This window comes from Momordica charantia (assembly GCF_013281855.1).
Source record: "Momordica charantia cultivar OHB3-1 chromosome 11 unlocalized genomic scaffold, Mcharantia_2.0 BLBB01000011.1, whole genome shotgun sequence".
In the NCBI taxonomy this organism is placed as follows: domain Eukaryota; kingdom Viridiplantae; phylum Streptophyta; class Magnoliopsida; order Cucurbitales; family Cucurbitaceae; genus Momordica; species Momordica charantia.
This window is the reverse complement of record NW_028275159.1, coordinates 1,608,704-1,636,320: the sequence shown is the minus strand read 5'-3', so window position 1 is coordinate 1,636,320 and position 27,617 is coordinate 1,608,704. Positions and strand designations below refer to the sequence as shown.

Genomic DNA, 27,617 nt, shown 5'->3' with positions numbered 1-27,617 from the left:
TAAAATCCCTCAAACACAGTATCCATTAGAAGGACAATTTCGTACTTTTAGTTAATACTGGTTGGTCCAAACAGAAGTTTAAATAATAAAGAGCTTCATTTCAGTTCCCTCCCCCGCCATTGCCTTCTCCTAAAACGCCTCTGCTGCTGCGAAGCTGCAACAATGGCGGTTACCGACTTCTTCGTCGGAGAAATCGCCACCGAGCTCCTTAAAATGATGGTACAAATTTCGACTAAATCCTGCCTCTGTAAAACGACGGCGGCTCAAATCGCCAACTCCATTCAGCAACTCTTACCAATTATCGAAGAGATCAAGTACTCGGGCGTCGAATTGCCCGCACATCGCCAGTTCCAGTTGGATCGCTTCAGCGAAACTCTCCGAAAAGGAATCGAGATTTCCGAGAAGGCTCTCCAATGTGGCCGATTGAACATCTACAGGAACTTGCGGCTCGCGCGGAAGATGGAGAAGCTCGAAAAGGATATCTCCCGCTTCATGAACGGTATATTTCCGGCGCATATTTTGGCCGACGTGCACCACACGAGGTTCGAGATCACCGAGCGGTTCGACCGGCTTGAAGGAGTTTTGCTGGAGCGGCGGCTCGAGTCGATGAAGATTAGGGCTGGGGATTCAGGGGAGGGAGGGTGGTGGGTCGAGGAAGCGTTTAAGAGGGCGGAGGAGGAAGAAATGTACGAGACTAATTTGGTAAATATCGGAATTGGATTGCGCGTGGGGAAGAAGAAATTGAAGGAGCTGGTGATTGGAAGGGACGATTTGGCAGCTGTCGGCATTAGTGGAATTGGGGGATCGGGAAAGACGACTTTAGCTAGAGAATTTTGCAAAGATCCTGAAGTTCGAAGTGAGTTATTTTTGTTCTCTGTCCCTTTTCTCTCGTTTTAAAATTTTCGTCGCAAAGCTAGTACTATATCTGTTTGGTTTCTGACTTTCAAGCAAAAGAGGTAAGAAAATTTGCTCTAAAATAGGAATTTTCTTTCTAATGGAGCGAATAGCCGTTAGAGTTTTCCGTGGATACTGTAGCTTTAAAGGGGTAAATAGACACTCGGGATCGTTAATCTTCTTTTTGGTATAAACGTTTATGGAAAGTGATTGTTTCTATTCTTACTGCTATCGCTTGTTTCCACCTTTTCAGGTTACTTTAAAGAGAAAATCTTGTTCTTGACGGTGTCACAGTCCCCTGATGTGGAGCAACTGAGGAGAACGATTTGGGGATATGTGCTGGGTAGCGATAGTTTCAGTTCTAATGGTCCCGTTTCACAAGGGAGGCCTGCAAATTCAGCTCTTCTGGTTTTGGACGATGTGTGGTCAATCTCAGTTCTTGAGAAGCTCATTCCAAACATATCTGGCTGCAGAACTCTTGTGGTTTCACGATCCAAATTCCCTGAAGTTCTTAGAGCAACTTATGAAGTGGAATTATTGAGGGAAAGTGAAGCAATTGCTCTGTTTTGTCGCTCCGCTTACGGACAAGAGTCGGTTCCTTCTTCTGCTAACCAGAATTTGGTCAAGCAGGTGAGGAACAAAACATTCCTTATATTGGTTTAGACAAATGACAATTGTCTTCAAAACGTCTAATTTTGTTGTTTTATTTCACTCGTTTGTTTGTAAATTTGCTTTCAAGGTTGTGAATGAATGCAAATGTCTGCCACTGGCTCTTAAAGTCATAGGAGCGTCTCTTAGAGGACAGAGTGAGATGTTCTGGAATAGTGCAAAGAACAGATTGTCGCGAGGTGAACCTATTTGTGAGTCTCATGAGAACAAATTGCTTCGAAGAATGGCAATTAGTATCGAACGCCTCTCGAGTAAAGTGAGAGATTGCTTCCTTGATTTGGGATGTTTTCCCGAAGACAAGAAGATTCCTCTTGATGTTCTTATCAACGTTTGGAAGGAGTTGCACGACCTCGATGAAGAAGAAGCTCTTGCTGTTCTTTTCGAGTTATCTCAGAAGAATCTCCTTACCCTGGTGAAAGATGCACGGTATGTGCATTACTCATTTAAGTAACCTTTTTAGACATCACGATACGTCGTTTAATGCTTAATTGGTTAATATGCAGCGGTGGTGATATTTACAGCAGTTATTATGAGATGTCTGTCACCCAACACGACGTCTTGAGGGACCTTGCTCTTCATTTCAGTAGCCGGGAGAATGTAAACGACCGCAAGCGATTGCTGATGCCAAAAAGTGAAACCGAACTTCCAAAAGAATGGTTAAGAAAATCAGATCAGCCATTCAATGCGCAAGTAGTTTCAATTCACACAGGTGATTGATTGCTTTCCTTGAAGGCATTCTATAAAGTTTCAAGTCACCGAGAGACATGTTTATGATTATAAGCTTTTCATGTTTTGCCCTTGAAGTTTAAGCTCACATTCAATACACTTTAATGACAGGTGAAATGAAAGAAATGGATTGGACGCAGATGATATTTCCCAATGCTGAAGTGCTCATTCTAAACTTCTCCTCAAGTGAATACTTCTTGCCTCCTTTTATCGGCAACATGCCGAAGCTGAGAGCTCTGGTTGTGCTAAATAACAATGCAACACATGCAACTCTCAGAAATTTCTCGGTTTTTTCCAGTTTGAACTACCTGAGAGGCATCTGGCTGGAAAAAGTTTCCATTACTCAACTATTAGATGTTTATACTCAATTGAAACATCTGAGGAAGATATCTCTAGTCTTCTGCAAGGTTAATGACAGCCTCGCCGAGTCAGTGGCAAACCCATCCCAGATCTTCCCGTGCCTTTCAGAGCTCATAATCGATCACTGCAATGACTTGGTTACGCTACCTTCAAGCATTTGTGAGATGCAAAGTCTCAAGTGTCTTAGTGTCACAAACTGCCATAGTCTAAGTCAACTACCTGCCAACTTTTGGAATCTAAAACATCTGCAAATCTTGAGGCTTTTTGCTTGCCCACTTCTCAGAACTCTACCACCAGGCATTTGTGAACTTTCTTGTCTGAAGTACATTGACATCTCTCAATGTGTTAACTTGATCAGCCTTCCTGAACAATTTGGTAAGCTGGCAAACCTAGAGAAAATTGACATGAGAGAATGCTCACAGATCTGGAGACTACCCAATTCAGTTGAGAGCTTGCAATCTCTCTGTCACGTAGTCTGCGAAGAAGAGGTATCGTGGTTATGGGAGGATTTGAAGAGTCATCTGCCTCATTTGTACATTCAAGTCGCTGAGAAATGCTTTGGTCTAGACTGGCTCAACGAATGATCGTCAACTTAGTCAGTGTTGGTTTTCCATGTACATAACTTCTTCATTATCTCAAAAGTGATTAAATAAGGAGAGTTTTAGAGTTCTGGCCTTTATGATCCACCCTTGAATCTCTTGTTGAAGAAGGTTATTTATCTTCAGAACTTACCGACCGAAAACAAGTATATAATCTTCGAGTTCGAATTCCATAACATCACTTGAACAGAAATATCTATCCAAAATCAAGGTTATGGATGTAGTTTAGTCAAAATGAAAGTAGATATGAATAGAAAAATGATATTACTCCATGGAAACTACTAGGAAACTCCATGCAGAGGACTTTTGATGGTATTATAGATATTGACAAGTTTGAAATGTTCTGCAGATGTAATCTTCAATCACTCCCCACACCACAATCAGTTTACATCAGGGTTGCCCACTATGTCCAAGGCAGGGCTGCCCATCAGGGTTGCCCACTCGTTTGTATTTATCTATTTGTTTGGTTTTGAGGAGGACGGAATCTTGAAGCCTCGGAAAGTGACTTAGAATCCTCTTCCATCTTTCACTACTTTGGAGAGAAATGGACCTTTACCCTCAAATCAAACCTATCCCGTTCGAGAAGTTATTACCAAAGTGTTTGGTTCTCGACTTAAACTTGCAAAGTCTATCTTATATTTAGTACGTGGTTTAAGTTGTAGTTGTATATTTTTTTTGAGTGGGAGAGATTTGAACATCTAACCTTGAATGAGGTAAGTAACGTTTTTACTAGTTGAATTATTTTCACGTCGGCAGCTCAAATCAACCTATATAATATATGAATTCAAGGATTCTAATGCATCGAATCTAGAAATTCGTGCAGGCCAAACGTTTCTAACGTAAACATCTACATATGTTAGATGCTTATTTTCCTGAACAGTGGCCTTTAATGATAATGGCAATCTCTTTTACATATGTTAGATGCTTATTTCATTCACCATTGCAGTCGAGCCTTAGACAAAGTGGCATTTAATGATAATGACGACCTCTTTTCTACGGTGGCTCTCTCTTTTCTAAGGTGGCTCTTTTCCTCTTTGTTCCTCTTTTCCTTGACAGACAAATAAAGTTAATTTGATTAAATTAGGTTTAAATCCTAATTCGGTCTTCTTTCAGAACGTCTTTTTAACTTTGGTTTATTTTAATCATTCTACTTTCTAGTTTTATCCATCACAATCTATAATCAAAATAGACGTTTTTAAAATAACAAAAGTGTTACCAAAATAAATTTACATATCATTACAATGGTACTAAAATTGTTGATAAATATCCAAAACAATCGTACCTAACAATCACGAGACTTTAACAGCAAAGAGACCAAATTGTCCCGGTGAAGACAAACACCGAGAGAATCATGTAAACTGGGGAGAAGTTTCATCTGTCACCTTCGATTCCCCAAATTGCTTCATAAAAAATTAGGGGAAAAGATGGGATTTTGCTTCATTTCACAACCACCATAACCGACGACTTTTCTGAAGCTTTCACATTTCCCTGCAAATCCTTTAAATCTTTTCCCAAAACACCCACCTGAACTTTTTCATTTCATTGATTAATCGATCACTTTCGAGTGACTTTTTGAGGAAGAAAAAATGGAATCAGTAAGAAAAATCTCTACATGTTTGAAACATTTCTGATTTCTCTACCTCCGCTATATCAGATACAGAACCACCGCCAGTGGCCAAGGCTGTATATTCGTCACAGTAATATAAACAAAACATAAAAACAAAGCAAGCAGTAACTTTTTTTTTTCAGAGGAATCTGGTTGGTATGTACTCGTTTAACCTCAGAGGGTAGCTGTAAAATTCATCGTTCCGGACGTCTCCTTTCTTGTGCTGGAACGGTTTCCACCATGAGACTCCTCGGTCGTTCATCGCGTGCTTTGCTTCGAGCGTTTGGTCCAGCAGTGTTCCGATGATTATGGCGATTGTAGGAGGAGATGAGAAGATGGTGTTCAGGATATCGTTGAACTGCATAACAAATTAAGTGTTAAGGAGAAGACGGCAGTAACAGAAAGAATAACGTAGTCGAGAGGGGTTTTTTCTGTGACTGACCCATCCGCCAGCCGTTTGAACAGGTCCACGGCCATCTTGTGATGTGTTCGTGACGAAATATTGAGGTATTGAGATGCCGAGGAACAAGGAGAGGCCGATGATGTAGAGGTTTCTCATGGAATTGTTGTTGGTGAATTGCATGAATGAGATCCCTGTGGCAGCTGCAGGTAAGAAATGAAAGGGAATCAACATAATTTCTATCGATTAGAGAACTGTGGATGAGTTTCGCAATTAGAGAACTGTGTATGAGTTTCGCAATTACGGAGAAAAAGGACTCACCAACAATGCCGAATAAAACACAGTATATGGCAGCGAATATAGGTAAAGGAATGGATGCAAAGAAGGCGCCAAACTTACCTGAAAAATACGGGAAATGTGATGATAACGAAGAACACGTTGGGAAAAGTAATACGATTCGAGAAAGAAAAGAAAACAAACCAAAGATGGAAAAGAAGATCATGAATGCAGTTGATATCTGCACAACCCTCCTGCTTCCTATGTGTGTGAGTCCAAGAAGGCCAACATTTTCACTGCAACACCATCACAGCCAAGTTAGTTGAAGCATATTTTTCTAATCTAATATTTGATGCTCGATGCAGACATGGTCCAAAGTGACGTTTTCTGAAGTGTTTTTTTATGTGAAAAAATCGCTGTACTACAAAAGCATAAAGCAATAAAGGGTAGGAATTTTTGTAATGAGAAAAACTCCTTACACAGATGCAGAGTTGCCTGCGATGCAACCGAAAATTCCCTCAATCAACAGGCCAATACCCTGCAGACAGAAAAATGCACTCATATTTTCACAATTTGAATGGAAGTGGAAAACCGACACGGCCTCAATGGCGTTTTATATGTATACCTGCATGCCAATACTACGGCTAAAAATGTATGCTGGAGGTGGCGTAGCGCCTGAAAGCCGCGCTGCTGCGAAAAATGTCCCAGTTGACTGCAATAAAACAGAATTTAGATGTCAAAGGTTTTGTAAGTAACCCCAGGATTTAGCTTTTGCTTGAATAGAAAATTGACCTCTGCAGATGTAACGAGCGTAGCCCCCATCATGCCAAATACATGGCTGGCTCGAAATATCGGAGTACCCCACTGAAATGGATAAGGGACTCTAATCCTACACAAAGCACCAGAGATTGTTTGATTAAAAGAGTAGGATGAGAAATTCATTTGCAATGTTAGCACTAGAACAGCCAATTAATACTGTTCCACCTGAACATACCAAGGGGCAGACGATATGAGGAACGAACGATCTATACGGCAACTCTGTTTAGTCAGTTCCCGGACATGGTTGTAAGCTCCAGCTACAGTGAGGAAAGCAGCAAAAGCCCAAACAAGAGCAATGCAGATAAGCAAACCAAACCTCTCAAGTACAACGCTGGCTCGAGGATGGATACGCCTCAAATACTAAAAAAAATAGAAAACATTAACATAATGAATTAATGATAAAGAAGCAAAGCCTAAGAAAATGAAATTACCTGCTGACCTACAACAAGGAGAATCAGCATCGGCAAGCCGATCTCCACACAATTAGCAAGCTGCACAGAAAAAATAGCACATATTCATACTTCTCTCTATTATTTCAAAAATCATGTACGTATATTCAGAAGCATTCAGAACTATACCATCGGGAAGCCTCTCATAAACAGACCAAGACCAACCACGCAAACCAGAGGTACAATGACTACAGGAGTAAAAAATCTGACAACAAAGAGGAAAACGATAATAAGAACAACAAAAATTCAAGCATGATGCCATTATCCATGGAAACGAGTAGCAAGCAGAAGAAAGGATGACTTGTGGGTAGGGGGCTAAGATAACAAGCATGAAATAATCATTACTTTGTGAGATGCCCCCATGCCCTACTATATCCAAGTATAATGTTTATAATTGAAGCAACGATCAACGACCCTTGGATTGTACGGACAGTGTAGGTAAATCTCTGCAAAAACATGTCCATACACAGTGGTTACATTCACGAAATCCTAAAACAACTTGACCCCACATAACATAAGTAGCCCGAAACAAAAAATTTCAACAACTACAAGTCGTAGCTAATATGGAGAATTGATGGCAAAGCACCATTACCTTGAGAAATAGATTGAATTATAATATCTCATATGAGCTTAGAAAGAGAACCACTTTAGTCATCTTATAATACTAAAATTCTACGTTCCCATTCTTATAATGCCAAAATTCTATGTTCCTTCGTTAACACTTTACATTCACACATAATTGTTCAAAAAAGTCGCACTTTCGAACCACCATTTGATAATCGACGAACATGGATATTTAGAGTGTATTTGAGAGTGCTAAGGGAAAAACTTATCTAACAAGCACTCTTTGATTAAAACAACAATTAAGTACTTCTCCCAAAAGGATCATATCGAAGTAGGACGAATTCCTAAGTCATTCTTCAAAACACTGGAGACAACACAATGGAAAAAGTAAAAAATAGCTCAAAGAAAAGAGAAACCCAATGCCACCCAATAAACAGCTAAACAGCTAAACATCATATATACCTCATGTTCAGTTGCAAAGGTCCTATCAGAGAAATCATTGATGATCGACAATACAGGTAGAGTGAACACAAAAGACGCCCGCATCACCGACGGAAGCCTCGACCCGAGAGTTGTTTGAAGCAAAGTGTTCAATCCCGCCGTGAAGAGTAAAGTTTGAATCACTCTAGCTTTATCACCCTGTCAAACATTTACAATTCATCACAACTAATCAGAATCAAAACATGTTAAAATGGTCCATCAAGCTCTAGTTTTTTGTTTTTGACAAAAGAATAACAATTTAGAGCTCACTTACAGGGCTGCCGCCCATTCTAGGCACAAGCGTAGTGGCAATAAGAACTATGGTCCCAAGCATCACAATATAGTGCTGAAAAGCCAGTAAAACAGCTTCGGCTGCCAAATTCCAGTAGTAAAAAGCCCTTAGTATTTGAAAAAGTAAGATTTAGATTAAACATAAAGAGGGTCGGAGGAGATTCTACAACTCAGAATCTCAGAAGAAAAACAAACAAAAATCAGTATCCGAAAGGAAATGCTTCAAGTCAACTGCAAACAAGTGAAAAAGGAGAATCGGAATAAAGTATAGTGAAAAGTAGATGGAATTAGGTAAAGGAGAACCCAAAAAAGAAATAATATTCAAAAAGAGGAATTACCAAACCATTTCCTGAACTGAATCTGATGTTCGATAGATAAAAAATAAAAATAAAAAAAAAGGAAGCCCATGACATAAAGATTCAAACTTTACAAGATTTTCCATAAAATTACAACACAAAAAACATTTGTACAAGAAAAATAACAGGTCCCAGAAACCGATCGAAGAGGGAAACAGAGGAAACTAACGCCAAGAAGGGTTGGAGTGGATGCAGTAGTGCAACTGCTGAAGCTGCTCGGCCGGAGTCCAAGTGGGTCCTCTGGACAATGCTAAATTCGGCGGCGGCGCCGAGGGTGCCACCGACACCGGCGGAGTATGCTGGTGGTGGTTGGCTGTTTCCACCATAATTGATCTTTCACCGCCTTTTTTTTTCTTCTGGGTTTCTCCACGGAAGCAGAGAAGTAGCAAAAATCTTCCTTCCAACTAGTTGAACAGAGAGAAAGGAAACCAAAACCAATAATGGAGAAACCAGAACAAGAAAAGGAAAGAAAAGGAAAGCCCTTTTGTTTGAAAACTCCGATAAAGGGGAAGGGGAAGTAAGAGTAACAAAATTGAGGGGCGATTTTTCAGGTCATTAAATAATATTATAGAAAGGCTACTTCTGAATTCTGAAGTCTGATGACTGTTTGTGATAAACTTGAAAGAAAGGAAAAATGGGGAAAAAACTATGGAGTTTTGTTTATGTGTAGAGGAGAGCGTATGCGACATAACGCGTGGGATTTTCGGTGTTCGAGGAGCTCGCACCTGGCCCTGGCCGCGCGCTTGCTTTACATCTAATTGCCATCCACTTTCCTTTTAATTACGATTATGCCCTCCTCGTGTTTCACTTTTTAGGATTTAATTATTGGCTTTTATAACTAGATTTAGATTACTTCGACACCAAGTAGGGATAATAATGACAATAATTAATTGCAAATTAATTTCTCCATTAGAATATTAATACGATTTAAAATAGACATTCTAGTTTTTATGGTTTTAAAAGTTTTGATTTTTAATTTTATTGTTGGATTAAATCTCACAAATCATTATGAATGCATACTATGAATTAGTGTTTTCTATTTAACTTGTCGTATTAGCTTAATATGTCAGAGTGTTTGACCATAAATAAAAAATAAAGGTAAATATATGAATTTTAGGTATGTAATAAGAGGGTCTATAAGTTTTAATTAAACCATGACGACCAAATTAAAATGCTTAAAATTATTGGGACAAATTAGAACTAAACATAAATTATGGGACCAACCTTTTTTCTTATTATTATAAGGACCAACTTTAAACTAAGCTCAAAACATACAAACTAAATGGATAATTTAAACTTTTAAGGGGTGACTTTAAATATTTGTTTTTATAAATAGATATTCGTCAAGCATTTAAATAGACCAATAAAGATACCAAGGGAGTGAATTCCCAACTACGCATTTGTTGCATTTAAAAGGACAAATGAAAAAAAAACAAAACAGATTTTTCTTAAATAATTTATTAAAAAGATTAAAAAAGTTTGATTTTTGCAAAGTTCTTGGACATAAGTGAAATATTTGAAGTTAAAAGAAACGTTAAAAACATGAAAACAATTATAGTCTAAAATAAAATTCTCACGAGAAAAACATGAAAATTTTTAAACTACAACAACTTGTAATTAGAAAAATGTGGGATAATTATGAACATAACATTAAATATAAATTTAATAACTATTACAATTTAATTGAAAAAAAATTACAAGGCAATTAAAAAAAACGAGTTTAAAAAATTACACAAATAACGTGATTTTAATTTGAATTAAAAAATAAACAACTATTACATCATAATTTAACCAAAACAAAAAAAAAAACTACAATTCTCACTGCCAATTGATTTTAAGATGGAACACATAAATATTAATATGGTATCAGAGTCCATAACGCTATCAAGATTGATAAGCCAAAAGAGTCACGATCATGTTAAGGATCCCACGTTGAAAAGACTTATCTCAGTCAATTGATTTTGAGATGAAATCTATAAATATTAATAAGTCTAATTTTTTTAAAATTTAAAATAATTAAATTGAGCCTTCGAAATTTTAAATTTATCAAGAAGGCCAACACTATTATATTTTATTACTACCTAACAATAGAGACATATAATAACATAAAAGTAATATGGGAAGCCTTGATTGGGTAGATTAATTAATTGAATGATATGGATATTTAATTAATTACCATAATTAAGTTGAAACCTAAACATTATTTCTTAATCCGGTTGTTCCCAATATTCATGTCCTTGTCGTCTTTCTACATAAAGAATAAAAGTTTGCTATACGGAAATAATGTAAATTTTAATAGATTTAAGGATGGAGGAGATAATATACCAAACATTTTTATTTTGGGTTTTCTTCCTTTTTTTCTTTTATTTTGTTCATTTTGGTTCATCCTTGTTTCGTTTTTATATATTATATTAGGTTGTTCATAATTTATTGTTATGTTGGTTGTTTATAATTTGTTGTCAGGAACTCTTTTATATCTAAAGTCGGTAGAAATATGTTATGATAAACTACGTTCAAGTTGAATTTTCTAATTGTGCGTTAATGTTAAATTGTTAGATTCAATAAATTTTGTAATATATCATTTGCAAGAACGAAAAAAATATTAGTTGAAATATATTTGCATCTCTAAATTATAATTATTAGATATACCCAATAAATTGAAACAAGTTTAAATTACAATAATATCTTTTACACAAGTTGAGTTGTAATTTTATATTGTTATAATTGTTAACTAAATGACGACTCCGACGTGTATATTGAGTATATATTGGCTAGTTGGGTATACAAATAATATTTAATAAGAAAGAAAAAAAATAATTGGACAAGATAAAGAACCATAGGTAAATTGTAATATATTATACTTCAGAAAAATGAGCATAAATTTATTTGAATAATGACCTCATATTTCCCGTGACCATTTTGAAACGACAAGTAATAACAAAAGTAAAGTATATATTATATAACATATTTATTTAAATATATTAAAAGCTGGTTCATTGTTTTATTTCTAAGTGTTGAGAATTTATAAAGATGTCTTTGAGAACTAGAAAAAAAGTGATGGGTTATATCGTATTATTTCTTTTATGGGATATTGTTTTTGATTAAATAATTAGTGAAATGTTTGGTTGGTGAACTTGAGAGCCCACCTGAAATTAGAAAAAGAAAATAGTGAAAGGAGGATTGGTGCAATCCATGCACGTCAAATCATATCCCAAAAAAAAAAAAAAGAATTAATCCTTATCCCAAAATCCAATTCCCACATCTTTTCTACCCAAAAAAGAAAAGAAAAAAAAAACCTTCTTTCAATAAGTATCGGATATATATATATATATATTAAATTTTAGGTGAATTGATTTGATTTTGATTTATCTGATAATCACTTTTTATTAGATAGGTTGATTAAACATTCAATTTGACTTTTGGAACTTATTCTATTAATTTTAATGGACCAATAAACTTTCCTTTATTAAACTGTTACTTTGGTTGATTTAATATTTAATTTAAGATGCTCTTATAAACTAATTTTGTACACGTGTAAAGTAAATTTTAGACAAAAAAAATGGTAGAAACTAGAAAGATGGCGACGATGGTAGTCTTGTAATACCACGAAAAAGTAGGGACAGATGCGGAAATGTAATAAAAAAAGAGATGGGCAGGGGCAGCGTTGGGAAGTTTTCAAAATTCGCGCCACCCACGTGACGGCCACGCGGGGAGTTACGGCCGATCCGCCCTCCCATAATATTTAAATTTTAGAGATGGAGTGTAATAAATGGGTTATAATTTGAAATAATTTAAAATTTCGGCACCGACCTTGGTGGCCCATCTGCAAATCTGGAGAAATGGGGGTGCTTTTACGAAATTAAATTAAATATATAAGATTGTGTGTTGGGTCACGTGGTTCAGAGCTCAGTGGTAGTCTGACGTGGCAGATTCCTGCTCCTGCACCCATCTCTCCAGATTTGATTTCATTGCAACGCCCAAACTGCATAACGGTAATATTTCCTACTATTTTGGTTTCATTATCGTGTGAATTATTATTATTATTATTTCAAAGGAATGAGATTGAAATTTTAAAGGAAGACATATACATACTATTTATAGTAGGATTAGTAATCTTCAGAAATGAGTCATACCCTGATAGTTACTTTTTCCTTTCTTTCTTATTTTATTATATTAATAGCATTTACCTTGTACTCTAAATCTAAATTTATTTTAATTTATGTACTTTCAAATTTTAAAGTTTCAAATTTTTGATGGTCTAAAAATGAGTGGTTTCCATCGAGGTTATCTGACGATTAGATAGCGCGGTATTTTACAGAAGATATAGAGGAGTCAATTTGGAATTCGTATTTGCTGAGATTCCTTCTTGAGTGAATTTGTTTCTAAAAAGGGAAAAAAAGAAAAAAGGTTTCAGAATGTGTATTTTAGGTTCTATATTGGTTAAATTTTAGTTGTGATCTCTCTTAAAAATCAAAAGTTGGAATCCTCTCATTGCTAATCTACACATATAAGGGAAGGATTAGAACTAAGTATATATATTTCAAATACCATTCAAATGCGTGGTCTCTCTCTTTCTCCCTCTATCGTATTTAGTTTATGAATTTTATCATATTAAAAGTGACTTGACATACGGATTTAAAAAATTCATTCAAGATTACATAAAATTTGACTTTTGAAAAAAAAAACATGTATTAAATATTCGTCGACACGTCGACATGTCCATGTTCCATGTATTCATGAGTTCTACGTTAACATGAGGGATAAATCGAAATTTACATCATATTACGAAAAATCGACAAAATATGAAGAAATATATCACTGATATATACCTAATATCAATATTAATCCTTTGGACTTATTTAAAAATAGAAAAATACTTATATATTAATTTAAATATTTTCTAATTTTCTAATTTCTATAACTTTTAGAGAAATATTTATCGACATAGACATTATCGATATTTTCATGAAAATGAAACTAGACTACGTTTAAAATACTTGAGTAGAAGATACCAAAAAGGGAATTAAAAAAGATGATAAAAGCATAGTAGGCCATAGCCATAGCCATAGGTGTTGGATCAGCAGCTTTCCTAATCGGCCCACGGCTTCACTTTATGGGCCCCATTTATATGGGCTTTTAAAATCTAACCCTATCCTTTACACAAATCGACATAGGTCCTTTTTTTTTCAAACTAGCAAAAATATTACAAATGAAAATTAAAAAATATCAAGGTAAAATTACAACTATGGTCTATATATTTTCCTAAAAATAAGAATAGCTATAGTCTATGTCCCTGATAGGTTATAAATTTGTAATTTTGTATATAATAAAGTCGAGTTCAATAACTTTTGTCCACTCCTAGACATCGGTTCAAGAAAAATAAACGAACAGAAGAGTATTTCTTACCAAAAAGGGAAAAAGAAAAGTAATTAGATTAGTGGAGGGAAGGATCAAGCACCTGGCCGATGAACAGAATAGTTCCTGTAACGTTCTCTCTGATAAGAAACAAAAAAGGATGATCCGCCAAGAAATTCACCTTCACCGGCGGTTTCATGTCCAGGCAGCAACCACACATTTCGCACGCCGTCACCGCCGCGGCCTCCGTCCCCTTTTCGTCGACGATAATCTTCGCTTTATGGACCATATTCGAAACATACAGTAGTTTCCCCTCCGGATCCTCCACCATCTCCGTAAAACCCGACCCGATCGAAAACAGCGACTCGAGCCCTAAATCCTCCCGAATCTCCGCCACGCTAAATTGCAACTCGAGATCGAACTTTGGAATTTTGAATTTTTCAACCTCCAAGGAAGAATGACGCGGGCTATGGCGATCGAGGAATCCGGACTCGGAGAAGGCTCTCTGGAGTAACCAAGGCAATCCATCGTGAGCGTCGGGGAGAAAGATGTACATTGAGAAACGGCGTTCGTCGTCTTCTTCGTAGTAACAAAGCGATGCGACTTTGAAGCCGTCGAAAACAGCAACCACGTGGTTGTCACTGCTACGCATGAAAGGAACTTCCACAGATCCGCCATTCAAAAGGTGGAATTCCTCCTTCTTCGTTGCTTCTTCATAGAATTGATACAACCACGCCGCTTTGAAGTACACTGTATTTGCTAAAATCATTCTGCTATATTCATTTACCGTATCTTTGGTGAAGATTTGGGGGATGAGTCCTCTGGTCTCCTTTTCCACCCAAGAATTCGCCTCTTCCACCACTTCAGCCGACTAATATCAATTTCAATTCAATCACCAAACAACGAATAGAATTGGCGAGAAATCAGACATATATAATTTCTAAAAACTAACAAATTAATTAATCGGTAGTACCTTGTTCACGAAATCGACTTGATACAATTTGCCTCTGTACAGAGTCTCCAGAATGTTCTGAAACGAGGGCTTGAGAGGAAGATCGTCGGAAATCCAGACGCCGTTCGCGGTGGTGACGCAGGGTCCGTCGGTGGCGGAATGATCGGCGAAGATGAAGGCGATAATCTTGGACACGAAGGAGTTGAGTTGATCCATGGAGTTGAATTTTAGGAAGGAAAGCAAATCGTCGAGCGGTTGGCCCTTCGAAATTCCGGCGGCGAGGAGGCAGAGCATAATGTTGATCGACAAAGGAGAGAACACGAGGTTCGATTCTTTGCCTTCCGTCTCGAGTAGTCGCTTCAGAATGCGCAATCCGACGTCGTTTAGTTCTTTCGCCGATTCTTTAACGATGTCCATTGCAGTCTATAACCAGAAGAGGAATGGCGATCTGCGGCGGCGGATGTAGCGTACGACGGCGGTGAAGAGAGACTGAGATTTGATTGGACAGAAAATTTGAGAGCGAAATTTGTGAGTTAGTCACTGAGTCGTGTTAGTGCGGGCCGTGGGGAGGGGCTTTTAGGTTAGGTTTTTGTTTTATAATAATATTGGTATAAGGATATTTTCCATAAAAAGTGTAGAATAAGGATTATTATATTCTTTAGGTTAAATCCCATATAAATTTGGATGATGGAAGAGCTCATGCAAGGAAATTATCTCAAATAGCTATTTTTAGGGGATTTTTTTAAAATAATGTTTTTATTTAAAATAATACTGCATTAAATAAAATTAAAGAAAATATATTCTTTTAAAACTTATTCCAAAAATAATAAATTCGTTCTCCACTCACAAGAGACGACTACGTCATTTTTCGTAGTCGGTCGAGACAATCATAAGGACATGGCGCTTTATTGACGCCACTGTATGATTTTTTTAAAAAATCAAGACATGGTCATCTCTTCTCTAATCAATATGAAACTTTGTTTGTTCACTCTTGACGACCTCAACAACAGTTAATGGCGTCTGGATCGCCGACGATCTTCCCCTAAAGCCCTCGTTTTAAAACATTCTTGAGACTCTGTTTAAAGGCAAATTGTATCACGTCGATTTCATGAACAAAGTAATACCGATTAAATTATATGTGCTTGATTTCAACCAATTCATGTGATTTTATATTTTTTTTTAAATCAATATTTTAATTTATCAAACCTAATCCATGACAATTATTTCCAAATACTACATACAGTGGCAGTTATTTCCTTATATCAAAAAATTCAAAATTTGAATCTATTCCCTAATAATACATACGGTGGCATTCATTTCCTTATATTATGATTTCCAAAATCAACATTTCCATATAATTACAAAATAAATGGACAAATCTAAAAAAAATATTAACAAAATTTCAATAATATAGATATAATATTAATATTAATCACTTTCAATTTATTTAGAAATTGTGAAATATTGTTAATTTAAATATTTTCTGAAGGTTTTCGTTTTTATAACTTTTACATAAATATCATTGACATTTTATTGACATTTTCATCCACATTTCCATAAAATTATTGAGACCTTGATATTTTCAATCTACATTAAAAACATTGCACCCTACCCTCATTTTCCCAAATATTGTTCTCACCACCGTTGAGGACAACTCGTTAATTTAAAATCTATTTTTGCATTTATCTCTATTAGTAGTCAAACAATCCAATGGCCCCTAATTTTATCTTAGTTTTCCTGAGTGTGCATTGTCTCTTCTCTGCTCTCAATTTATTTGGAAATCGAAATTATAATTTAATCTTAGTTTTCTCTGCATCGTTATTTGATATTAGATATTTATTTTTACATAAACTTTCTTTCTATTTTTCCTTTATGTTTCTTTCTTTCGATTGTGTTTTCTATTAAATTTTTTAATATTTTATTTTATGAATTTATGTGAAGATAGTGAACCTTCTCATTGAAAGATTGTGTTTTCATCATTGTTTTCGGCCATATTGTGTTATACTTTTTTTAGGTTTTTTTTATCAAGAATTTAAGAAGATTTTTTGTTTCAAAAAAATTTTGAAAAAGTTGTTGTAATGATTTATTTTAAACACAATCAAAATGGAATCCAACAAAATTTTGCATTTTCAAAATTATTTGGCAAGAATTTTATGCATTTGACTTTTTTTTCATTAATATTTTTCTGTATTTAAATTACTGCATTTTAATTTTAATTTTCTACATTCTAAGTTTTTACATTGCAATTTATTTTTATATTTTCTGAATTTTACTTTTCTACCTTTCAATTTTCTGCATTTAATTATTTATTTTTTTTTCTGCTTTTTATTTTATGCTCTGTATTTTTACTTTGAGCATTTTAATTTTCTACATTTTAATGGTCTTTGTTTTTATTTGCTCCATTTTTTTATTTTTTATTTTCTGCATTTTTTCTTCTACCTTTTAATATTTTTTTAAACAAATCTTATATTAATATGAATTAATTTATCGTACAAAATACATAAAAGAAAATACTAAATTAATAAAAACAAATCCAATATAAATAAAAATTATATTAAATTAATGTATAAATTATATCAATATTCGTATGGACACTTTTGGAATATTACATAAATTTACAACATTTTCATAAATAAATCAGGCAAAATTAATGTTACTCTCTTGAATTCCGGACCTCTTAAATTATGAATATTAAGAGGAAGTTAGACAAATTTTCTCCATTTAAAAAAAATATTTGTTTCAAATGGAGGGATATTATGTTTAGTTTTGACATGTAAAATGTTGTCAAATTTTTTATTTTATTATTATTATTATTTTGTGACTTGTGTTGCGTTTTGTTTTGTAGTGTTGCAATTTTACTGAAATACTACGGACTTATTTGGTATGTCATTGGTACTAAATATATATATATATGGAAAATTTTCTAAAAAAAAAAAAGACTAAGGATGTGTGAAAATGAGTTCAAACTCCATAATAGTTACCTACCTTAAAAATTAGTACATGGAAAATTTCTGGATAGTTGATGAAACTCGTACCTTAATCCCGAGTAATTTGGTGGTCGAATATTGCTTATTATTATTTCAAAAAATTAAAAAAAGAAAAAAGAAAGAAAAAGCAAAAGTAGATTATATATATAAATGGTAGGAGATGAACAGGATTTCCTTAATTCTTCTTCTACACGATTTATGGGTAAATGAATCAATATTATGATAATAATAAAACAAAAAACGTACCCTAATGGATAAAAGCCACCCGCCGCGCTAACACGACTCAGTGACTCAGTCTCACAAATTTCTCTCTCGAATTTTCTGCCCAATCAAATCTCAGTATCTCTTCACCCTACGCTACAGGCTACACTCTACCAATCTTCTGATCTGGTTATAGACTGTAATGGGCGTCGAAGGATTTGCGATACAACAAAACGACGTCGGATTGCGCATTCGAGACGAAAGGCAACGAAACGAACATCGTGTTCTCTCCTTTGTCGATGAACATGATGCTCAGCCTCCTCGCCGCCGGGCCAACCGCTCCACGATTTGCTCTCCTTCCTCAATTTCAAATCCATCACTCAACTCAACTATTTCCTCTTCAAGCTTATCGCCTTCATCTTTGCCGATCATTCCGCCCTCAACGTCGCCACCGCCAATGGCCTCTGGCCTCTGGATTGCCCACGATCTTCCACCACCTGAACGGCCGGATGCGCCTGGGACATGGAACCGCCGGTGAGGGTTAATTTCGTGGCGGATCATCCGTTTTTGTTTCTTGTCAGAGAAAATGTGAGTGGAACTATTCTGTTCATCGCTCAGGTGCTTACTCTTGTCTTCATTTAGGAAATAAGAAATTTTAGAAAATAATATTTGTTGTAATGCAATTGCAAATGGAGGAATATTTTGTTTGCTTTGCCAGGCAAGCAAATGTTATTTAATTTTCTTTGTTTTTAGTGCTCTGCCATTTTAAGAAATATATATAATTTAATACAACAAATATTGCAACTCCAAAGTACATACGAAATACATTCTTTTTTACTCCATAATGTACATGAAAGTTTTAATTATTAAAGAAACCATTAATAACGCATATATGATCAAGATTATTACACATAGTTAACTTCTAAAACTAGTACTAAGACTTTGTCCTCTACAACTCTCCAAGAAAAAGCTATTTTTAAGTCTCTTTTTTTATTAGTTAACTTTTTGTCTTCTATTATTGAAGTTTTGTAATAAATTAAATTATCCGTTGACATTTTATATCTTATTTTATCCTGGCATTGTCTAGATTGATTTAATTTTTTAAATTAAGGTCAGACTGTTCTCAAATAAATCAATTCCAGTAGAATCCACGTCAAAAATAATTCCTACACATGAAAATCAATTGCTAGAACAACTCGTACGGGTCGAAGAACTTCTAAGTTAAATTCTTGTAGTAAAAAAATAATATAGCAGCGGAGGGACGGATCAAGCACCTGGCCGATGAACAGAATAGTTCCACTCACATCCTCTCTGATTAGAAACAAAAACGGATGATCCGCCAAGAAATTCATCTTCACCGGCGGTTTCATGTCCAGGCAGCAACCACACATTTCGCACTCCATCACCGCCGCGGCCTCCGTCCCCTTTTCGTCAACGATAATCTTCGCTTTATGGACCATATTCGAAACATACAGTAGTTTCTCCTCCGGATCCTCCACCATCTTCGTGAAACCCGACCCGATCGAAAACGGCGAATCGAGCCCTAAATCCTCCAAAATTTCCGTCGCGCCGAATCGGAACTCGAGATCGAGCTTCGGGATTTTGCATTTCTCAACCTCCAAGGAAGAATGACGCGGGCCATGGCGATCGAGGAATCTGGATTAACGAAGGCAATCCATCGTGAGCGTCGGGGAGAAAGATGTCCATTGAGAAACGGCGTTCGTCGTATTCTTCGTAGTAACAGAGCGATGCGACTTTGAAGCCGTCGAAAACAGCAACCGCCTGGTTGGCACTGCTACGCATGAAAGGAACTTCCACAGATCCGCCATTCAAAAGGTGGAATTCCTCCTTCTTCGTTGCTTCTTCATAGAATTGATACAACCACGCCGCTTTGAAGTACACTGTATTTGCTAAAATCATTCTGCTATTTTCATTTACCGTATCTTTGGTGAAGATTTGGGGGATGAGTCCTCTGGTCTCCTTTTCCACCCAAGAATTCGCCTCTTCCACCACTTCAGCCGACTAATATCAATTTCAACTCAATCACCAAACAACGAATAGAATTGACGAGAAATCAGACATATATAATTTCTAAAAACTAACAAATTAATTAATCGGTAGTACCTTGTTCACGAAATCGACTTGATACAATTTGCCTCTGTACAGAGTCTCCAGAATGTTCTGAAACGAGGGCTTGAGAGGAAGATCGTCGGAAATCCAGACGCCGTTCGCGGTGGTGACGCAGGGTCCGTCGGTGGCGGAATGATCGGCGAAGATGAAGGCGATAATCTTGGAGAGGAAGGAGTTGAGTTGATCGATGGAGTTGAATTTTAGGAAGGAAAGCAAATCGTCGAGCGGTTGGCCCTTCGAAATTCCGGCGGCGAGGAGGCAGAGCATCATGTTGATCGACAGAGGAGAGAACACGAGGTTTGAATCTTTGCGTTTCATCTCGAGTAGTCGCTGCAGAATTCGCAATCCGACGTCGTTTTGTTCCTTCGCCGATTGTTTAACGATGTCCATTGGTGTAACTGTAAGCAGAAGAAGAAGAATGGTAGAGATTGGAGAGAAATGAGAGAGCAGAGCAGTAGGCGCCTATTTAGGTTATTTAATTGTTAATAGATTTTAAATATTAAAATGAAAAATTAACTAAACTTTTTCTCTTGGGATCAAATATTAACTAAACTAAATATAGTTTAGAAAAAACAATCATCAATTCAGATGAAAAATCTTCCTAAACTTGTCTCCTCAACAATGAGGAGGAGCTTTATTAGGATAGTCCTTATCGTTTATGATAATTTTCTTTTTAATACTTTGATATATTAACATTTAGTTTAGAATAAATCTTCAAAACTATATTTAATTTAGATCATTTTTCTTTTTAATACTTTGATATATTAACATTTAGTTAATTTCATAAACAAACATTCTTAAAGTTTCGAAATTATATTTAGTTTATGATAATTTTCTTTTTAATATTTAGATTTTATTAACATAAATATAATTTTAAAAACAAATATTCCTAAACTTTTTAAACCATATTTAGTTTAGATAATTTTTCGTTTTAGGACAATTGAGAGGGCAATATTTTTAAAATGGTTTGCAAATGATTATATTTAAATAATTATTTTTTATAATATTAAAAAAAAGTCCCCCTGTAAATAATATTAATCAAATTAATAAAAAAAAAATTTAAAATATATTCAATATAAAAAAGGTCCCCATTATAAGGGTGTTATAGTTAATAACATTAATGAAATTAATATAAATTAATTTAAAAAACTTTTAAAATATATTTAATAAATTAATTCAACATTGGCAAAATATATATATATATATATATATCCACCCTCTCCCCATAACATGTTTTAGTTGGTTTCCAATACACAATTATGAGCGGTTCACTCTAATTGGACTTTGACTAGACTGCTGGAGTTCTTCTATTAAGAGAGACTGACGTGAAATCCTTGGCTACAGCTATTAGATATCCTATAAAATAATTAAATTTATAACCCATCAGCTTAAATTTTAAGGTTTATAGGTGATTTAACATGCTTAAGATGATATGAGAGCAGTCTTTGTTCAAATCTCTGTACTGTCATAAATTTTCAAGCTCACAAATAAAGGTACCAAGAGCATAAACTTTTGAGTTCATAGTGGCTGCCTAGCTAATAATAACCTGAACGAAGATCATTTGAACCGGCTATCAAACAAGCTTGTTAAGTAAGGCAGGTTCTTTCCTAGTTACAAGGTTACTACTCAAGTCTGATAAGCTGCTCTAGTTTATGCACGGATGTAAATGGGAATTTTAACATGCTTTGATAATTAAGGAGATTGGATCAAAACATTCGTTTATGTTAAGGGATTTTATCCGATAATTTGTGCTTCAATCCTGAAGTTTAAGCGTAGTATAGAACTCTTTCCCCACATGAAAATACCAACTACAGAACTAAAGAAGTAACTACAGAACTGAACCATAGATGCAAATATGCATATATACAGAAACTAGTTTATTACATCTCTGTGTGTGATTGTTCTCTACATTCAAACCTAAAAACTATGTAATGCTTCTATTGCTGTATTAACTAGTAACCACCAGTAGCATTGTGCAAGAAAAATATGTACTGTTCATTTACAATATACATCCACCAGATATATAAACAAGGAAGCTTGCCAAAAAGTGAGGGATATTACCTTTATCTGTGAAGAAAAAGAATCTCGACGAAAACTGTTCTGACTACCATTTGACATCCAGCGTTAGAGCTTCGGGACGAACACGCAAAGATGGAAACTTGGTGAAGGATATATTTGGCAGCAGATACCTCCATTCGATCGAATCTGCCACGATCAAAGGCTTCAACTTCTTAACTGTGAGAGACTTCAGCCTCAATGTCAATGCATTCACCCTGGCCAATACTTCAAACACAGCTCGTTCAACCGCCGGCCTGGTTCTCCACTCTGTCAATTTAGCATAGCGACTACTATTCGTTCCAATATTACTTTCTACTTCTAGCTGAAACCAAACGACAACCGATGCTCTCATCTTAACTTTAACAAAGCCCAGAAAGCTGTTTTGAAGGATCCTATTACTGAAGTGACGTTGAAGAACACTTTCCAATGTGTTAAACCGCAGTTTTAAGGAATCAAGTAGGGGAGACTTCTTTGTGTAAGTATTTCTACCATAGCACTTGTCTGGCAATAACTCAATTGAATCCTTGGAAAGAAAGGTAGTTCTTATGTAATCATCGGGATTTCGTGTCCTGTAAGCAGACAATGTTACAGACCCGAGTATGCGGATAGGAAGCAAAGGTAAGCAAAATGGAAGCCAGAAAGGGTAAAATTTTGTTTTCCCATTGGTCATTCTGGTTTGGTCCAGTAACCTGGCAAGATCAGACGAATAAAACACAGAGACCTCCTCAGCTTCACTAACTTCTACTGTGATGCCTTCTCCCACCAGAATTCGTTTAAGACCAACATGAGTAGCATTCTTCTGAGTCAAAATACAGAGAATATTAGTAATGGAACCGACAAATTAACCTCCAGTTCCACAAAACAATGTCTAGCTAGCAATATGAAACGAAAACAGAAAGAAAGATTATGGGTGCAACAAGTAAACACACTTATAACCAATTGACAATGGAATGAAGACATTTTTAATTATAGAATGCCTTGATTGTATAATTATCGATGTTCACCTCAAACATTGAAATTTCATGGATATTCTCATGCATTGAACTTATAGCTCCTAGTCAAAACTGTTTGACTTCGTAACAGGTGGATAAACTCCCAAGTTTGTTCACTTGTTTCTAATTTTTACCAGATGATCTCTACAAATTGATTTTATGAACAAACTTCTGCCGCTTGCCATAGAATGCTACATTCAAAGAGAATAAAGATGTGTATATGTGCTAACAGGCGGGGAAGATGAAAAGTTTGCAAGTAAAAGAAGTAGGCATACTGGTAAAAAGAGAGAAAGCTGGGCGTCCCCTTCAACCATCAATTCAAAAGGACCCACAATTTTGAATGACCTAATTGCAGCAATTGAAGCGATGTCATTAATTAAGGATCCGAAGCTAGTCTCATTGCCATAACTCGGCTTTCTCCACGAAGAAACCTCGTCAGAAAATTTCGCCAACAGCCGAGTTTTCCCCAATTCCAGATGAATTTCATAGCTCTCCGCACATCCAAACCTCAGAGTCCCAACATCCAGTTTCGAGATTCTCATTTCCTCTAAATCCCAACCCTGCTTCCCCGCTATTTGCTTCAAAACATCCTAATCAAAACAACAAAATTAGTAAAATCGTATAGATGCCGAGGTTCGCGTTTGGAGCTGAAATACGAGATCTGAGGAAAGAATACCTGCAAGAGATTATTATCGCTGTTTGAGCAGAGCGAGGAGGCGATTTGAAGTTGAAGGAGAAAGAAGAGCAATGGCGTCCGACGGTGAATCTTCATCTCCTTTGGCTCGTTGCAATCGATCAGTAGGATATGGCGAATAACTTTTTCATACTGTTTTCCCCCTAAACTGAAAGATCATGAGATGGAGAGAGTTGAACTAAACTGAAATTAATTAAAATTTTATTTGTCCATCGCCACTAAATAATTGCAGAATGACTTTAATCTACTCCTATTGGATTATTATTATTATTTTCTGTTTTTTTTTAATCAACTCGTGTTGGACTTTTGTAGTTCAGTTCATAAACTTTCCCGTCTAATATATGAATTTTGAAAATAATTATTCGAAATTTTGCACTTTTAGTACAACACGTGAGTTTGAAACTCACGGTCCTTTACCTCTATACCTTATGATAGCCTAATTTGATGAAATTAAAAGGGTAGATCTAGCAAAGTTTAGAGAGAAATTTTATTTTATCGTTCAATGGGCTAAAACACTATCATAGTTCATTTTGGTCTCCATTTTTTCAAAACATTTATTTTTATCTATTACTTTCAACTTTGATTTATTTTAGTATTTTTCAAAAGTAACCATTTTGGTATCTATTTGTAAAATTTTAACAAAAATTCTTTAATATAATATAGAACTTTTGAACTAAACGAGCTCTTCACATAGTTAACATATTTACTAATACAATTTGCAATATATATACACGAAACCAATGTAATCTACAATATGTACATTTCCGTAACAAATAAGTGGGAATAACACAACGCAAGAAAAATGACCAAAAATGCTCTCATCTTCTTCACATGAATCATTTCCCACGCCAATGTTGATGGATTTGTCATCAAATGAAATTTAAATACAACTGTGGCTACGGTTTCAACCGCAAAGAATTTACAGATGAATGAAATTTCCATCCCCAAGTTCTACTTCGGCCTCAGAAATTGGCCAAAAAGATTTTGGATGTGTAATTTTGGGAATCAATATCAAGATATAACAGAGTAAGAAACAGATGGTGATCAAGAAACTACCACCTCTTTGCCTGCATTTTTGCTGCCAGTGGTGGTATCGGAAACTTTCGACGGTGGCCAGTATCTGAATACCGATCTACCAACAATGTTCTCGACGGGAAGTGGACCCCTGGAGAAACCATAAGAGAACATGTTAGAAGTGTTTCAGTACTGCACTAACCCTTTACTATTATCTAATGAAATTCGACTACGAACCCGATGAGAATAAACCAGAGCTCGTTTGGTTTGCCAGATTATAAATGATAACATGCTCTCTTGAGAAAAGAGTATCAAATCCGATCCAAGATAGGCAAATTACCAGTTGTGAGAATCAAAACTGTTGTTGCGATTATCTCCCATCACAAAAACATATCCTTCAGGTACAAGCTGCAAGACAAAAGATAACATTCAATCAACTGGGTGGCGAAAATGGTCTACCAAATATATATACATTTAATCAGTGAAAATTAGGATATATTACCATTGGATCCATGTCATAGGAAAGCGGCTCCAAGATAAACTCCTCATCTTGAGCATCACCATTCACCAAGAGTTTTCCATCCCGAACCTGTGGTGATAAAACAAAATGCGGTAAGGGAGTTGGAAATTTCCATCATACTTCAATTATATGCAAAAGGATTAGTAAGTAATAAGATTCAGAACTGGGCGAATCATACAAACAGCTGAGAATCACTAACCTCAACATAATCGCCAGCCTTTGCCACAACTCTCTTGATGAATACGTCACTTGACTTATAACCAACTTCCTGCAAATGCACCAGAATTTTCAAGGAGAAATTAGCTACTAGATTAAACTATAAGAGGGAAAATCTTCATAAAGATAGAGACCTTAGTCGCTTGCCTGCAAGATTGGAGGAGCCTTAAATATAACAATATCAGAAACACTCGGCTTTCTGAAAAAATATGATACCTGAAAAGCATTAGAAGAATGACTTAGTTAATGAAGAACAAGTGGTCGATAATATCGAACCAGTTATTTATCATTTTACTCTTCCTTCTTCAACAATCACATACACCTTCTCCATCAATTATCCTCTCTAAAGTGTCATTTGACAACTGAAAAAGGAAATTCAAGTCTTTAAGGAAGGAGTGTTCACAGATATATTATATACAAGAGAGAGAAAAGGAAGTTCATCCCAAAAATTTCCCAGAAGAAATTCCACCCATATTTCTCCATGATTACTCTACAGATGACCATCAAAATAAGCTTCCATTATTCCTTAGCAAATAATTGGTTAAAACTGTGCCTCTTACTACCATTTTTACTCATTCTAAAAATTGTCATTCCATCCACATTTCTCCAGGATTATTCTACAGGTGACAGTCAAAATAAGCTTCCATTCTATCTGAGCAAATAATTGGCAAAAACCATGTCTCTCGACAACCATTTTACTGTAAAACATTCCTACAATAATGTAAGAAAACAGAACATTCAAATAATTCTTCCTAGGAGAGCATTTGATAAAAGGAAACAGATTTTGCATACTAATTTAAACATTTTCAAATCAACTCGTTACTCAAATATAGAATTACCGACCAATAGTCAATAAAAATTCTTTAAACACGAGAACTTCAGCAGAAGAACATAATCTGACCTTTTCTGCCAAGATGCGGTCGCCAACATCAAGGGTGGGATACATTGATGAAGAAGGTATAGACCTTGGCTCAGCCAAGAAGGAACGGAAGAGTACGCTGACTGTCAAAGCTGTGACGATGGCCTTCGCATCCTCCGAACAGTTATTCAAGAACCGCGAAAACCAGCTGCTCTTCTCTAACCGCGGAGGATTCGGCGGCTTGCTCAAGCCCTCGTCCGCGGCGCTGTCAAAAACTCCATAGCTCTCAATTTCTGCGCTTGCTGAGTGTGGAATCGATTCGTTACAAGGTAGCCACTTCGACCCCTGTAAAAATGGTATAATCGAAGCGGCATTGAAGGAAGAAACGCCAAATATGCCCATGGCCATCGGCGAGGAAACGGAAGTACACGCAGTTGACTTCATAATCGAGATCAAACCTAAAAGAAGGGGGCTTCTACAGTTATCACCAACAATTTCTCCGGCGAGAGTGCTAAACGACGATGCCGAATTCTTAACCCAACATTTCGAATTAGAGGGTCGGATGTCGGGACGGTAATTTCTTGCCGCGCCGGAAGGGTCAAATTCCGGCTTCTGGTTCGATCCGAAAATTCGAGACCTAATCCAGCATTCGTGAACGGCGCGACAATTTCCGACGCGAAATCCCGCGGAGGAGGCAAGGTTTTGGGCGACATAGCCGGAGAAGGAGACGGTAACCCTGATAGCCATATCCCCAATCTAGAAAAACCCGACAAGAGAGTCTTCACCGAATAATCACGTGAAAGAACGAAGCCCTAAAAGGCGATAATTTCCATCTCCACCGGAAAAAAACAAGTGAGCCAACGACAGAGAGAAATAATCGAAAGTGGTGGCTAAGTTCCGATCGAATCTGAACAAGGAAGCAGAGAAATTTTCTTGGCGTGCTCTCTCTGCGGGAGAGGAAGCGCGAAGATTCTACAGAGATGGATTGTGGGAGAACTGAGAAGCTAAAATCACCGCGCATACAGAGCCGTCTGGGGTTTTTAAAGGGAATGAATTTGGCCTCTTCTGTCTAACTCTATTTACGATACTGCCCCTCCCCTAATTTTCTTCTAAGTTGTTACTGCCGTTTCTTCTCCCACTTTCCTTACTA

General features: G+C 36.1%; 5 protein-coding genes and 1 pseudogene across 8 annotated transcripts; 1 reads left to right on the top strand and 5 right to left on the bottom strand.

Annotated features, from left to right (window-relative positions):
• The first annotated feature begins 95 nt into the window (after positions 1-95).
• LOC111008335 (putative disease resistance protein At4g33300) lies at positions 96-3,335 on the top strand. The gene is made up of 5 exons (XM_022281030.2): positions 96-856; positions 1,148-1,524; positions 1,634-1,989; positions 2,067-2,272; positions 2,401-3,335. The coding sequence occupies exons 1-5, from the start codon at positions 163-165 to the stop codon at positions 3,231-3,233; spliced, it is 2,466 nt and encodes an 821-aa protein (XP_022136722.2). The 5' UTR covers positions 96-162; the 3' UTR covers positions 3,234-3,335.
• A 1,509-nt stretch (positions 3,336-4,844) lies between these two features.
• On the bottom strand, positions 4,845-9,181 carry PDE135 (Xanthine/uracil permease family protein). The gene is made up of 14 exons (XM_022279083.2): positions 8,659-9,181; positions 8,117-8,214; positions 7,825-8,001; positions 7,144-7,244; positions 6,928-7,003; positions 6,781-6,840; positions 6,525-6,709; positions 6,323-6,419; positions 6,156-6,242; positions 6,010-6,068; positions 5,735-5,826; positions 5,576-5,653; positions 5,297-5,457; positions 4,845-5,212 (listed from the first exon to the last, which is right to left on the bottom strand). Exons 1-14 carry the CDS (start codon positions 8,813-8,815, stop codon positions 4,994-4,996), a joined length of 1,647 nt encoding a protein of 548 aa, XP_022134775.1. The 5' UTR covers positions 8,816-9,181; the 3' UTR covers positions 4,845-4,993.
• A 4,602-nt stretch (positions 9,182-13,783) lies between these two features.
• On the bottom strand, positions 13,784-15,213 carry LOC111010665 (serpin-ZX). Its single transcript, XM_022284164.2, has 2 exons — positions 14,818-15,213; positions 13,784-14,715 (listed from the first exon to the last, which is right to left on the bottom strand). The coding sequence occupies exons 1-2, from the start codon at positions 15,211-15,213 to the stop codon at positions 13,924-13,926; spliced, it is 1,188 nt and encodes a 395-aa protein (XP_022139856.2). The 3' UTR covers positions 13,784-13,923.
• Positions 15,214-19,102: 3,889 nt separating this feature from the next.
• Positions 19,103-22,317, bottom strand: LOC148207999 (serpin-ZX pseudogene; annotated as a pseudogene). The gene is made up of 3 exons (XR_015788937.1): positions 22,176-22,317; positions 20,109-20,512; positions 19,103-20,006 (listed from the first exon to the last, which is right to left on the bottom strand). The product of XR_015788937.1 is annotated as a serpin-ZX pseudogene (transcript).
• On the bottom strand, positions 22,219-23,936 carry LOC148207998 (signal peptidase I). Its single transcript, XM_088119660.1, has 4 exons — positions 23,841-23,936; positions 23,440-23,754; positions 23,299-23,355; positions 22,219-22,971 (listed from the first exon to the last, which is right to left on the bottom strand). Exons 1-4 carry the CDS (start codon positions 23,934-23,936, stop codon positions 22,219-22,221), a joined length of 1,221 nt encoding a protein of 406 aa, XP_087975786.1.
• LOC111010591 (thylakoidal processing peptidase 1, chloroplastic) lies at positions 23,847-27,488 on the bottom strand. 3 transcript variants are annotated; one of them, XM_022284095.2, is made up of 7 exons: positions 26,510-27,488; positions 25,756-25,824; positions 25,592-25,660; positions 25,375-25,461; positions 25,213-25,280; positions 24,918-25,023; positions 23,847-24,006 (listed from the first exon to the last, which is right to left on the bottom strand). In XM_022284095.2, exons 1-7 carry the CDS (start codon positions 27,212-27,214, stop codon positions 23,986-23,988), a joined length of 1,125 nt encoding a protein of 374 aa, XP_022139787.1. In that variant the 5' UTR covers positions 27,215-27,488; the 3' UTR covers positions 23,847-23,985. The 3 variants fall into 3 exon arrangements, 2 of the variants coding, with proteins under 2 accessions (XP_022139787.1, XP_087976095.1); XR_015788936.1 differs by lacking the exon at positions 23,847-24,006 and having other exon boundaries at positions 24,662-25,023; positions 25,110-25,280; XM_088119969.1 differs by lacking the exon at positions 23,847-24,006 and having other exon boundaries at positions 24,662-25,023; positions 26,510-27,487.
• Positions 27,489-27,617: the final 129 nt, after the last annotated feature.